General features: G+C 52.6%; 1 protein-coding gene across 1 annotated transcript; it reads left to right on the plus strand.

The window, feature by feature from the left end:
• Positions 1–9,634: 9,634 nt before the first annotated feature.
• LOC123080682 (scarecrow-like protein 3) lies at positions 9,635–11,817 on the plus strand. Its single transcript, XM_044503616.1, has one exon. The coding sequence runs from the start codon at positions 10,174–10,176 to the stop codon at positions 11,539–11,541; it is 1,368 nt and encodes a 455-aa protein (XP_044359551.1). The 5' UTR covers positions 9,635–10,173; the 3' UTR covers positions 11,542–11,817.
• Positions 11,818–15,009: the final 3,192 nt, after the last annotated feature.

Below are 15,009 nucleotides of genomic sequence, written 5' to 3' on the forward strand. Positions count from 1 at the left end.
TGTGCGGAGCGATGAATCGGATGGGTTGTGAGAAGAAGAGAAGGAAGAGGGAGAGAGACGAGAAGACGCTTACATGTGGGCCCCGCCCAGTCGTAACGGTCAACTTAACTCTAGGGTCGTGCTAGGAATCATCCAACTGATTTCTGGGCTGAAATCAGTCGGCTCGCCAGCCATCTCATCTCCCCCGCATAACCGTTCGATGGGTTAACTCATTCTGAGGGGATCGCCTGTTTCCTTCGCTTTCCTCGCCTCGCACTACACAACTCAGCTCGCAACGCCAGCCCTCATCAATGGAATCACCCCCTGTTCCATTAGATGTGCCGGCTACCTCACAGGAACCCATTGCATATAAAATCAGCGACGTCCTCCTTGCAGCATCGGGTGCTTCTATGAACCGTCGAGCTCGCAGTAGTAGGTGACGCTGCGACAGGCCCATCATAACACCGGCAATGGCGCAATCGCAACACCCAGCGACGACCTTTCTTCCCAGCACAACACGGGCGACCCGCCGTTGCATTGAAGCTTCTATCGCCGGCGATGTCTTCGGCTTGCAGGGTCGTTCCAGTGCAGCAACTACCGCCGGTGGGATCCAGCGATTGCATCCCGTCCATCGATTGCAGCACCACGGGGCGATGCTGCATTGATGCATCTACCACTGGCAATATGTGGATTGCAGCGGCAGCAGTAGCGTCCACCGTCAGAGAAGATCACGCGGTTGCAGTGTTGGCTTTCGGGTTGCAGCAATGCAAGCGTACGTTGGGCTTTGGATGCTGCTCCGGTGTGTTTGAAGCTGGAAAAGGAGAGAAGCAAGAGGAAGAGAGATAATGCACTTGCAGTAGTAAGGATGGCGATGGTAGCGTCGTTGCGACAGCTGATGGGCAGCAGTGCACGGCGAGCGGCGATCCCGGTGGTCGCTTGCCAATCTGCACGAGAGAGACAATAGAGAAGGCGGAGAGAAGACAGGGGTAGGAGACCAGAGGCGAAGAGAAAATGAGTGGCCCTCCTATAACCGCTTAGGAGGTGTTTGGCTCCGAAATGGTAACGGCACTGTTAACATAATCAGATCACGGCGTTTAAGGAGGTGTAATGATATTTTTTGAAGTTTGTTTGGTTCACGTCTGGTAAAGGAATCGATTACCTTCGCTCAGGATCTCTAGCATCGCCGGTCATCTCCGAAAACAAGCCCCGCCGGCGGTCAGATCTTGTGCGCCACTAGCCGTCCCCGGGCATGTGCAGTGCCAACCGCCTCCGATCTCAAGCACCGCCAGCCCTTCCCGAACACCGGCGCCGGGTGCTCCAATCTCCGTAGGGATTCGAAGGGGATAGGGGAGTGCTACCTCTTGAGCACTGCGTTGGTTTTCCCTTGAAGAGGAAAGGGTGATTCATCAAAGTAGCGTAAGTATTTCCCTTAGTTTTTGAGAATCAAGGTATCAATCCAGTAGGAGGCTACGCGCGAGTCCCTCGCACCTACACAAACAAATAAATCCTCGCAACCAACGCGATAAGGGGTTGTCAATCCCTACACGGTCACTTACGAGAGTGAGATCTGATAGATATGATAGGATAATATTTTTGGTATTTTTATGATAAAGATGCAAAGTAAAATAAAAGCAAAATAAAAACGGCAAAAGAAATAGCTGTTGTCGGGGGATTAATATGATGGAGAATAGACCCGGGGGCCATAGGTTTCACTAGTGGCTTCTCTCGAGAGCATAAGTTTTTACGGTGGGTGAACAAATTACTGTTGAGCAATTGACAGAATTGAGCATAGTTATGAGAATATCTAGGTATGATCGGCATCACGTCCGAGACAAGTAGACCGGCTCCTGCCTGCATCTACTACTATTACTCCACACATCGACCGCTATCCAGCATGCATCTAGAGTATTAAGTTCATAAGAACAGAGTAACGCCTTAAGCAAGATGACATGATGTAGAGGGATAAACTCATGCAATATGATATAAACCCCATCTTGGTATCCTCGATGGCAACAATACTATACGTGCCTTGCTGCCCCTACTGTCACTGGGAAAGGACACCGCAAGATTGAACCCAAAGCTAAGCACTTCTCCCATTGCAAGAAAGATCAATCTAGTAGGCCAAACCAAACTGATAATTCGAAAAGACTTGCAAAGATAACCAATCATACATAAAAGAATTCAGAAGATTCAAATATTGTTCATAGATAAACTTGATCATAAACCCACAATTCATCGGTCTCAACAAACACACCGCAAAAGAAGATTACATCGAATAGATCTCCACAAGAGAGGGGGAGAACATTGTATTGAGATCCAAAAAGAGAGAAGAAGCCATCTAGCTAATAACTATGGACCCGAAGGTCTGAGGTAAACTACTCACACTTCATCGGAGAGGCTATGGTGTTGATGTAGAAGCCCTCCATGATCGATGCCCCCTCCGGCGGAGCTCCGGAACAGGCCCCAAGATGGGATCTCACGGGTACAGAAGGTTGCGGCGGTGGAATTAGGTTTTTGGCTCCATATCTGATCGTTTGGGGGTACGTAGGTATATATAGGAGGAAGGAGTACGTCGGTGGAGCAACATGGGGCCCACAAGGGTGGAGGGCGCGCCCAGGGGGTAGGCGCGCCCCCCTACCTTGTGGCTTCCTGGTAGCTTTCTTGACGTAGGGTCCAAGTCCTCTGGATCACGTTCATTCCGAAAATCACGTTCCTGAAGGTTTCATTCCGTTTGGACTCCGTTTGATATTATTTTTCTGCGAAACTCTGAAATAGACAAAAAAGCAGCAATTCTGGGCTGGGCCTCCGGTTAATAGGTTAGTCCCAAAAATAATATAAAAGTGAATAATAAAGCCCAATAATGTCCAAAACAGAAGATAATATAGCATGGAGCAATCAAAAATTATAGATACGTTGGAGACGTATCAGGGAGGCACCGGCGCCGGACTCAAAGAGGATCACGGAGGCGGCAGCGGAGGAGCAGGAGGGGTTCGTGCGGGGAGGAGGGGGTCGTGGGCTCGGTACCGTATCCTTTACCGGTGGGTTGTGGGCGATATCGAGCAATAACTGGGCTGGACCCGTTTACGGCGGGATGTGTTTACTGAGTTGAGTTTCCAAACACAGGTAGTGTTTATTCCTTTACGGGGTAAACAGGTCCGGGGAAAAAATCTCCGAACCAAACACCTCCTTAGAGATACGGGAGAATCTGTTGGGCCGTGCATGGGACCCATATGGACGCGTGGAGCGCGTAGGACGCGGTTGATTCTCCAGAAAATCAGCAGGATGGTTTCAACACTTTTCCTAACTCTTTAGAAAACGGTGTTGATTTTTTTGCCACATGGAGCTGAAAAAGCGGGTCCTCCATGTCATAAACCGGATTAAAACGTAATTGTTTAGTCACTAGTGTTTTTTTGGAATAGCCTTCCAATTTTGTGGTAGCGCTTTGGGAAATGAAAAAGTGATAGTTCTTCGTAACCCTAGCCCATAATTTGGTAGCTTTTTGCTGTTTACTCCAAAAACGAGAATGACCATGCGCGTCTATGAAATTTCCCTCCCGCTTGGGCGTGGCGCGTGACTGCCGCCGCCGTGATTTGCACAGTCGACGGCACTACTGCTACCTGTTGAGCTTGCGTTGGTTTTTCCCTTGAAGAGGAAAGGGTTATGCGGCAAAGTAGAGTAAGTATTTCCCTCAGCTTTTGAGAACCAAGGTATCAATCTAGTAGGAGACAACACAACAAGCCACCGAATACCTGCACAAACAAACACCAACTTGCACCCAACGCGACAAAGGGGTTGTCAATCCCTTCACGGTTATTTGCAAAGTGAGATCGATATAGATGGATAAATGGTAAAGTAATATTTTTGGTTTATGGAATGGAAAGTAAAGGATTGCAAAAAAAGTAAATAGGAAATTAGAGTTGTAGATCGGAAACTTATATGATGGAAAATAGACCCGAGGGCCATAGGTTTCCCTAGAGGCTTCTCTCAAGATAGAAATTATTACGGTGGGTGAACAAATTACTGCCGAGCAATTGATAGAAAAGCGAAAACGTATGACGATATCTTAGGCAATGATCATGAATATAGGCATCACGTCGGTGTCAAGTAGACCGAAACGATTCTGCATCTACTACTATTACTCGACACATCGAACGACTCCTGCCTGCATCTAGAGTATTAAGTTCATAAGAACAGAGTAACGCATTAAGTAAGATGACATGATGTAGCGAGATTAACTCAAGCAATATGATGAAAACCACATCTTGTTATCCTCGATGACAACAATACAATACGTGCCGGTTCCCCTTCTGTAACTAGGATCGAGCACCGCAAGATTGAGCCCAAAGCTAAGCACTTCTCCCATTGCAAGAAAACCAATCTAGTTGGCCAAACCAAATCGATAGTTCGAAGAGACTTGCAAAGATATCAAATCATGCATATAATAATTCAGAGGAGATTCAAATAATATTCATAGATAAGCTGATCATAAATCCACAATTCATCGGATCTCGGCAAACACATCGTAAAAGAGTATTACATTAAATAGATCTCCAAGAACATCGAGGAGAACTTTGTATTGAGAATCAAAGAGAGAGAAGAAGACATCTAGCTACTAGCTATGGACCCGTTCATGATAAATATGCCCTAGAGGCAATAATAAATAGGTTATTATTATATTTCCTTGTTCATGATAATCGTTTATTATCCATGCTAGAATTGTATTGATAGGAAACTCAGATACATGTGTGGATACATAGACAACACCATGTCCCTAGTAAGCCTCTAGTTGACTAGCTCATTGATCAATAGATGGTTACGGTTTCCTGACCATGGACATTGGATGTCGTTGATAACGGGATCACATCATTAGGAGAATGATGTGATGGACAAGACCCAATCCTAAGCCTAGCACAAGATCGTGTAGTTCGTTTGCTCAGAGCTTTTCTAATGTCAAGTATCAGTTCCTTAGACCATGAGATTGTGCAACTCCCGGATACCGTAGGAATGCTTTGGGTGTACCAAACGTCACAACGTAACTGGGTGGCTATAAAGGTGCACTACAGGTATCTCCGAAAGTGTCTGTTGGGTTGGCACGAATCGAGACTGGGATTTGTCACTCCGTGTAAACGGAGAGGTATCTCTGGACCCACTCGGTAGGACATCATCATAATGTGCACAATGTGACCAAGGAGTTGATCACGGGATGATGTGAGTTACGGAACGAGTAAAGAGACTTGCCGGTAACGAGATTGAACAAGGTATAGGGATACCGACGATCGAATCTCGGGCAAGTAACATACCGATAGACAAAGGGAATTGTATACGGGATTGATTGAATCCTCAACATCGTGGTTCATCCGATGAGATCATCGAGGAGCATGTGGGAGCCAACATGGGTATCCAGATCCCGCTGTTGGTTATTGACCGGAGAGTCGTCTCGGTCATGTCTGCATGTCTCCCGAACCCGTAGGGTCTACACACTTAAGGTTCGGTGACGCTAGGGTTGTAGAGATATTAGTATGCGGTAACCCTAAAGTTGTTCAGAGTCCCGGATGAGATCCCGGACGTCACGAGGAGTTCCGGAATGATCCGGAGGTAAAGATTTATATATGGGAAGTCTTATTTTGGTCGCCGGAAAAGTTTCGCACTTTATCGGTATTGTATCGGGAGTGCCGAATGGGGTCCGGGGGTCCACCAAGGGGGTCCACCAGCCCCGGGGGGGGCACATGGGCTGTAGGGGGTGCGCCTTGGCCTATATGGGCCAAGGGAACCGGCCCCAAGAGGCCCATGCGCCAAGAGATAATATAAAAGGAGAGTCCTAAAGGGGGAAGGCACCTCCGAGGTGCCTTGGGGGGGAAGGACTCCTCCCTGGCCGCACCCTTCCTTGGAGGAAGGGCCAAGGCTGCGCCCCCCCCCCCCTATCCCTTGGCCCTATATATAGTGGGGGGAAGGGAGGGCAGCAAGATCTAAGCCCTGGCGCCTCCCTCTCCCTCCCGTGACACCTCTTCCTTCCCGCTTGCGCTTGGCGAAGCCCTGCCGGGACCCCGCTACTTCCACCACCACGCCGTCGTGCTGCTGGATCTCCATCAACCTCTCCTCCCCCCTTGCTGGATCAAGAAGGAGGAGACGTCGCTGCTCCGTACGTGTGTTGAACGCGGAGGTGCCGTCCGTTCGGCGCTAGGATCATCGGTGATTTGGATCACGACGAGTACGACTCCATCAACCCCGTTCTCTTGAACGCTTCCGCTCGCGATCTACAAGGGTATGTAGATGCACTCCTTCCCTCTCGTTGCTAGTAAACTCCATAGATTGATCTTGGTGATGCGTAGAAAATTTTGAATTTCTGCTACGTTCCCCTACAGATCTAGAAATTTGAGAGAGAACTTGAATCTTTTATGTCAAACGATTTGCAAATGCGGTGGTTGAAGTGTTTGTGCTAGAGTATTTGAGCACCCAATGCTCATGACACTTAGAAGCTTTTAGAGATGAACAAAGCTCGTGGGTTCCCACGTATGCTTGGCTCCATTGATTGTATGCATTGGAGTTGAAGAACTACCCAGCAGGATGGCATGGACAGTTCAAAGGACATAAGAAGGATGCTACCATCATTCTTGTGGCCGTGACCGATCTGGTGACATGGATTTTGCATGCATATTTTGGGATGTTAGGGTCTTGCAATGACATCAATGTGCTCTACAGTGAGCCTTATTTGCAAAGCCAATGGAGAGATATCATTGGGGGGGGGGTCCAAGAAAATGGGCGGACTTACAACATGGGGTACTACCCTGCGGATGGGTTATATCCGAAGTGGGCAACTTTTGTGAGTCAAATTCAAACCCCCAAGGTAAGGAATAACTCTACTTCCATAATGCTCAAGCGGCTGCTAAGAAAGATGTCGAAATGGCTTTGGATATGTGCAAGCTCAGTTTGTTATTTTGCAAGGACCGGCTAGGTTTTGGGATCAAGAGATCCCTTGATACAGCATGATATCTCTATGTATGACCATGCACAACATGGTCATTGAGAATGAGCGCGGAGAAGATTTGGACTACACTTTCTAAGAACTCATCGGACAACCGTTGCGGCCGTGTAGAAGGCAAGAACGAGCCAAAAGACTTTTTTGAGGCGTACCATGACATTTGAGATGCTTTTATGCATGTAGATCTTTAAAAAGATCTTACAGAGGAGTGGTGTGCATAAAACGGGCAACAAAACGTCTGGTCATTTCTATTCATGTCAACTTTCTTTGATTGTTTGACAAACAATTTCTGTTGAATTTGATGAACTTCATGATGATTTGTTGTTGTGGATTGTTGAATTTATTGAAATAATTTGTTGTTGTTGTTGTTGAATTCATATCAATTTGGTATGTATTTGTTGCAATATGTACGTATATTGTCGACAGAAAAAATGCCGTGCAGTTAATTGTTTTTTGGGCGGCTGTTGGAGCAGTCGTGCCCTATTTTAGGGCAGCTGTTGGAGACGATACTTTTTCATGCCAAAAGCCCCATTTTTTCGTGCCCTAAATTATATTCGAGTACCATTTCGATCCCTAAAAGAAAATCAGAAGTTTTTTACTTTGCTTGCTATACTTTGGAATTTACCGTCCATCAGGTGTGTATGAGAGCATCTCCAGCCGTTGGCCCCCCAGGGGGCGCCTAAAATCGCCGCCTGGGGGTGAGCCGGCGCAAAAAATCGGCCTGGGGGCGAGTTGGTCCCCAGCCGCCGGCCCCATGGCCGCCCCCAGGCGCGTTCAATAAAAATATATAGCAAATTTCGGCAAAGTTCGGCGATGTTCGGCTAAACACGACTCTATTTCAGTAAACTTGGGCATATATTAGACATGTTCGCGGATTTTCATTACATAGAAAAATATATAACTAATCGAAAAAAGAAACTGGCTGAACGCCGAGTAGTCGCCGTCGTCGCCACCATCCTCACAGCCGTCGTCATCGTCGGCCTTCTCCTCCTTGACGCGGGCGTCCCTACTGAACCCCTGCCCGGCGTCACCATGGTGGACTGGTGGCGGCGGCGGCGCGTCGTCGTCGTCGTTGTCGTCGATGACAACGACTCCTCCTTCGTCGCGGCCCCGTCGGCGCTGCGCGAAGCGCCGCAGGGCGGCGCACTGGCGCTCCCTCGCCATCTTCAGGGAGTCCTGGCGTGCCCATTCCAGGGCCGCGTCGTCGTCGAGCTCCACGTCGCCGTGCTCCGCCTTCACGGCGGGGAGACACGGCTCCGTCTTTGGCTTGACGAAGCGCGGAGGAGGAGCCGACGAGGAGGCGCGCCGGCCGCCCCCGTTGATGACGATGCCGGCGCTGCGAGTGCGCCGGCCGAGCGGAATCTCCGCCGCGGGCTCGGCCTTGACGCCGAGGAGCGTCGGAGAGCCGGAGGAGTGGGAGGAAGAGCGCGAGGAGGAAGAAGAGGAGGAGCCGACCCTCCTTGGCATCCATTGCTCGTCGCGTCGGCGGTGCGCCGGGGCGGCCGCCCTCGCCGGGGGGTATGCCAATGGCGGGTTGTTGCCGCCGTCGAGGTGCGTCAGCACGCCCTCGAGCGTGCGGCCGGGGACGCCCCACCACAGGTGGCGCCCCTCGCTGTTTTTCAGGCCGCCCGCCACCGCCGCGCCGTTCGTGGACGCCAGCCTCTGCTGCTGACGGCGCTCTAAGTACGCCGCCCAAGCCGCGTGGTTGTCAGCGGCGTACTGGGGGAGGGCGAGCTGGGCGTCGGTGAGTGAGGCGCGCACGATCTCTACCTCGTCGGTGAAGTAGGAGGGGCGCGCCATGGCGCCGGGCAACGGGGGAATGGGCACTGCCCCGCTGCTGAGCCTCCACCCCGTCGGCCCGGCGCGCATGTCCGGCGGTGCCGGGATGTTCGCCTGGAACAGGAGCCACGACTCCAGTTCACGGAGCGTGCGGCGGCCGAAGCCGTGGGCCGCCGCCTCGTCTCCGGGGAAACGCTCGGCCATCGGGAGAGGTTGAGGGAGAGGGAGGGCTCGGCGGCAGCTCACGGGAGAGGGAGAGGGAGGGCTCGGCGGCGGCGCTCGGTAGAGGTATAGCTCGGCGGCTAGGGCGGGGCTGGTGTGGCCAGAGGCGAGCGAGGCCACCGGCTTATATAGCCGAGCCGCGCCCGTGTGTACGCGTGCTAGGGTGGGGAGGCGTTTGCGCGCGGCCCCGTGACGCGCCGCCCGTGGGAATTAATGGCAAGGCTGACCGGCGGCAGCCTTGCCATTGATTCCCCGCAGGAAACCGAGGCGTTGGGGGAAGACGAGGCGCGGTGTCGCTGACGTGGCTGGCCCGCGGCTCTTTCGCGCCAAAACCGCTCGCCAGTCGCCCAGCGCGCCGGGTTCGGGTTGGGTCCGCCGGCGCTGATTTCGGCCCAGTCCAGCGAAAATCGGGCTCCTGATACGCGACTGGGCCGTTTTTTCGGCGTCGGCGCGAAAAAATCGTCTAGGAAGGCCTTTCTGGGGCGCGGCTGGAGATGCTGTGACTCTGGGCTCCGTTGTGAATTACCGCTCTCAGCTTCGCTCTCTCTCACCTTCTCCTGCTATATTTGCATCCTTTGCTGCACGGGGATCTGACGGAGGTGAGCATTTGTTTTATGGTTTTTCCTCTTACCATGGTATTTTCTCCAGAGAATGCTTTGCTCGCTGTGTTTTCCTGCCTGCCATGTTCCCCCCTCTCTCTGCCACTACTACATTCAGTAAAGGCCCCTGAATACTGATGCATGCGTGCCCGACGAATGCATGCAGAAATAAATGGCCCTGATTTCCCCTTTGTCCGCTCCTCGCTCTGACCAGAGTGAATTGTATTCTTGTTCCTCGAGCCATTGCCTCTTGTTGCCGTCCTCTTGGACCTCTGCCGCTTGTTCCTCTCTGCTTGTTTCCTTCCCTTCCCTGCCGTGTCCTCCCACTCCTCTCCTCTCTGCTTGGCCTACTCCTCCACACCCGTCTATTTAAGCCTGCTGCCTTGGTTTGTTAATTGGATTTCTCCTTTGCAGTTTGCATCAGTAGCCTTCCGCAGCGAGCCAACACCTCAGAGACGGCCGCCGTATAAATCCTCCGTCATCCACCACGCCACGGCCGGCATCGGAGAGATAGATAGATAGATAGATAGACACGGAAAGGAAGCAAGTTTGCTAGTAGCTTCGTGAGCCGAGCGGGATCGCCGAGCAGAGCGGGCGGCAGCGCTGGCGAGGCTGATGGTCCACCAGGACGAAGGCTCCTCCTCGTCGGTCACCTCCTCCCCGCTGCACAACTTCTCCAACATGCCGCTCCACCCGCACCCTGGCGCGAACGGCGCCGGCGCAGGCGCCACGCCGCCCTGGATGCTCCGGGAGCTCCGCTCCGACGAGCGCGGCCTCTGCCTCATCCACCTCCTGCTCAACTGCGCCGCCGCGGCCTCGGCCGGCCGGCTCGACGCCGCCAACGCCGCGCTCGAGCACATCGCCACGCTCGCGGCGCCCGACGGGGACGCCATGCAGCGCGTCGCCGCGGCCTTCGCGGAGGCGCTGGCCCGGCGCGCGCTCCGTGCGTGGCCCGGGCTGTGCCGCGCGCTGCTCCTGCCCCGCGCGGGCCCCACGCCCGCCGAGGTCGCCGTCGCGCGCCGACACTTCTTGGACCTCTGCCCCTTCCTCCGCCTCGCCGGCGCGGCGGCCAACCAGGCGATCCTCGAGGCCATGGAGTCGGAGAAGATCGTGCACGTCATCGACCTCGGCGGCGCCGACGCCACGCAGTGGCTCGAGCTGCTCCACCTCCTCGCCGCGCGCCCCGAGGGCCCGCCGCACTTCCGCCTCACCGCCGTGCACGAGCACAAGGACCTGCTCTCGCAGACGGCCATGGCGCTCACCAAGGAGGCGGAGCGGCTGGACGTGCCGTTCCAGTTCAACCCCGTGGTGTCCCGCCTGGACGCGCTGGACGTTGAGTCCCTCCGCGTGAAGACCGGCGAGGCGCTGGCCATCAGCTCCAGCCTGCAGCTCCACCGCCTGCTCGCCACCGACGACGACTCCATCCCCGCCGCAGCCGCGGCCGCCGACAAGGACCGGCGCAGGAAGAGCAGCCCGGACTCGTCGGGGCTGCTGTCCCCGTCGACCTCCCGGGCCGACGCGTTCCTGGGGGCGCTGTGGGGGCTGTCGCCGAAGGTGATGGTGGTGGCGGAGCAGGAGGCGAGCCACAACACGCCGGGGCTGACGGAGCGGTTCGTGGAGGCGCTCAACTACTACGCGGCGCTGTTCGACTGCCTGGAGGTGGGCGCGGCGCGCGGGTCGGTGGAGCGCGCGCGCGTCGAGCGGTGGCTCCTGGGCGAGGAGATCAAGAACATCGTGGCCTGCGACGGCGCGGAGCGCCGCGAGCGGCACGAGCGGCTGGACCGGTGGGCGGCGCGCATGGAGGGCGCCGGCTTCGGGCGCGTGCCGCTGAGCTACTACGCGCTGCTGCAGGCCCGGCGGGCGGCGCAGGGGCTCGGGTGCGACGGCTTCAAGGTCCGCGAGGAGAAGGGCACCTTCTTCCTCTGCTGGCAGGACCGCGCCCTCTTCTCCGTCTCCGCATGGCGCGGCCGCCGCTTCGACTGACCGCCGGCCGGGCGGACTCTGGATTCGATTTCACCGCTACTAGTACCACCACCCATGGACATTAGCTAGCTAGCTAGGCGTTTCATCGCATCTGAAATTCCATTTCTTCTTCTGATTGTTTTGTTTAGTAGTACTATGTTATGTTGTAGACTGAACTTGGGGCATGCATATGCATGCGCTGCTTGTTTTGGGCTGAACTTGCTGCATGCGTACGCATGCCATGGGTGTGTGTCTGTTCATAGTACTCCATAGTGTGCGTGCCTTCCCGTTTTGGTTCGGATTAGTGCATAGATTTTGGCAGGGATGATGAAGTGATCGATCTATGCGGATTGACGGGTTGGATCGCTTGGTGGTTTATCTATCTAACTGTCTATGTTTGATCTTTCCATTCAATCGAACCCAAGAGGGCAGGTTGCATTTGGTGAAAAGGGGATAAACCCAGATGCGATCAGTTCCTGACGAGTTACGTAAGGCTAATTGTGAGCCGAATGACTGACAAGAGGGCTGATTGAAAACTTTCTGGTCATCGAAAGAAAGAAGGCGATTACGGGACGCCAGCTGATGCCTCGTGTCGAATTCAACAATTTCGTCTTCTTGACTTTGTTGAAATCTAATTGTCGGGGTAAGGGGAGAAATTGCTGGCTTGTCTGAACGACTGAACTTTCAGGGCACTGCACCTCTGGGGAGCTTCCGCTACGTTTTGCCATTCACGCTTGATTTTTCAGAGAAAAGTAGTATAGATAGATGTAAAACATGCTGAACCGTCCTTGTCGATGGCTCATCCGAAACTGATCGTGCCGGGCACATATTTTGACAAGTGTGCGATGTTATCAGCTATCACGAGCCATCTTTGAGCTGGACACGAGCATAGCATGGCACTGTTCTCCAATTAGTGCACCGCACAGTGGAGGAGTAGCATCTATGCTTTGGTTCCCCGTCTTGTCCATGGACACAAGGCAACACGTGGCGATGGCACCGTCCGTTGGATCCCACGCAGCCAAAGCCGCTGCCTTGCTCTTTTGACATGCGGCGGTGATTGAATCCATCCACGGGATCCTCCTCTGCACCGTTCGTTTGCATCGAGCTCTCCTCGTTCTCTCAACCGCACTACCAGCTGTATAGTTTCATGGCTAGTGTGATCCCGTCCTCTTCCGTTGCCATGGTTTTTGCTCGAATTGGTGCGTGCAGGGCTCCAGCGTCTCGCACCGCCGCATCGGCCCTGCTACTCCGGGAGAAGGAGAGACCACGATGATGGGCGGCGGCTTTTTGGCGCGCCCAATAAGTCGAGCGAACCCCACCACCCTTGTCGCGAGGCGCGGGGAGGGTGGAATAATTTAAGGCGCGCGTGTCCGGCCTCGCGCAACGCGACGACGACGCCGCAACAAAACAAAAGTTTGCGTCGTCGTCCTCTCCTGCCGCCGTGCTGCTGCTTCCCTGCTGGCCTCTTCTGGGCGCTTTGAAAACCTAGGCTAGAGCCCGCCGGCCAGCGGACGAAGGGAAATTTACTCCACGGCAGACAATGGTGGGTGCGTTGTACTGTTTGGCAGTGTGGGTGCATGCCCCACGTCACCGGCAAGCTGGGGTGAGGTGAATCATTTGTCATGCGGATTAGGGGGAATTTTTTTCGTGTTTTGACCCATTGACGATACACTAGCACAATTTGACATCTACACCCGCGCACCCCACGCCACCTCCCACGTCCGGGCGGACGGCCTCATCAGAGGCCGGTCCAAAAAAAAAAAGACTCAGACAAGCGTCTCAAACGACACTTGAAGTTTTGGGCTGACCGGCATCCCTCACATCCAGCTCAAATATGCGGCGGATCTGAGAACGCCTGGGCACGACTGCCACATCGGACTAACGATCAGGTTCTACACGAAAGCTCATGACAGCTCATCATATGTTGTGTTATTTTTCACCATATGTTTGTCGAGGATGAGGGTGTGGTGTTGCCAAAACCTATTATTTTAAAGCGTCTAGAGAACAAGTTCAAATCCTGAAAGATTAAGATGCAACATAGCTTATGAACTTTCTATAGATGCAACAAAATCTTCGAGATCATCAGATGCACGCGCAGCGACTCAGTGATCTTATGGAGCATATGTGGACCCATAATGAAACCCAAAGAGCTAATGTTTGAGGTACTTAAAATTAATTTTATGTAACCACTATTTATTTTCGGTACCAACATTTGTTATTTGCGTTCGACATTCACGTGTATGATCGATGTGTATTGATACTAAAATTTATGTAAACACTGTTTATTTTCTGTACCAACATTTGCTTTTTACGTTCGACATTCACGTGCCTGAGCGATGTGCATGGTTTTACATGGATTTGAGACTCCGGATTCAAGATATGTAGATGCCGGAAGCAAGATATAAGAGCAACTCCAACGTGACGACCCAAACGGACGGCGATTTCATCCGCTTTTTGTCCGTTCGGGTCGGCTGCCCGCCCTGTTTTAGATATGGGTCGGGAGCGCACCCAACGCGTCGACCCATATGCGCCAGCGTGGCCGGCTGGCCGCCCTATTTGAACAAATAGCTCAATTTTGCATTTAAACATATAGTCAAATAACATAGTTTGAACCGAATAAAATAGCATAGTTTTAAAAGCCAAATATAAAAAATATCTCACATAGTTTTGCAAGCCGAATAAAAGAAGATACATCTATTGATTGTCAACATGAGCCCACATATGCTCAACCAAATCATTTTGCAGTTGCACGCGAGTTTCCCAATCACGCATGTCATGATGAAATTGGATGAACTGTTCAAATGCTCAGGCACAACATTCTCAACCTGAAACTGAAACCCTTGATCGTACAGACGTTCCGGGCGCTCGTCTTCTACCATCATATTGTGCATGATCACACAAACAGTCATCACCTCCCACAGTTTCTCCGTGCTCCAGGTATTAGCAGGATACGGAACGATGCCCCATCAAGATTGCAAAACACCAAAGGCACGCTCGACATCCTTCCTAGCACTCTCTTGCTCTTGGGCAAATCTTTTCCTCTTCTCTCCGACTGGGTTGGGGATTTTCTTGACAATAGTGGTTCACTGAGGATACGGCAAGCCTAGCAAACACCAGCGAGCGCTGAAGCACGTTGATATCATTGTGTGACCCAACCATGCCAAAGAAAGAGTGACAGATCCAGAGATCTTGAGACGCCACAGCCTATAGTATGACAATGCAAGCCCTGACATGGCCCTTATACTGCTCTTGCCAAGCAGAAGGGCAGTTCTTCCACTTCCAGTGCATGTAGTTGATACGTCTCCGTCGTATCTATAATTTTCGATTGTTCCATGCCAATATTCTACAACTTTCATATATTTTTGGCAACTTTTTATACTATTTTTGGGGACTAACATATTGATCCAGTGCCCAGTGCCAGTTCCTGTTTGTTGCATGTTCTTGTTTCGCAGAATATCCATATCAAACGGAGTCCAAACGGGATAAAAA

This window comes from Triticum aestivum, chromosome 3D (genome assembly GCF_018294505.1).
Source record: "Triticum aestivum cultivar Chinese Spring chromosome 3D, IWGSC CS RefSeq v2.1, whole genome shotgun sequence".
NCBI classification, from domain to species: Eukaryota; Viridiplantae; Streptophyta; class Magnoliopsida; order Poales; family Poaceae; genus Triticum; species Triticum aestivum.

Coding starts and splice junctions, on each gene's coding strand:
- LOC123080682 (XM_044503616.1), top strand. CDS start 10,174: ATGGTCCACCAGGACGAAGGCTCCTCCTCGTCGGTCACCTCCTCCCCG.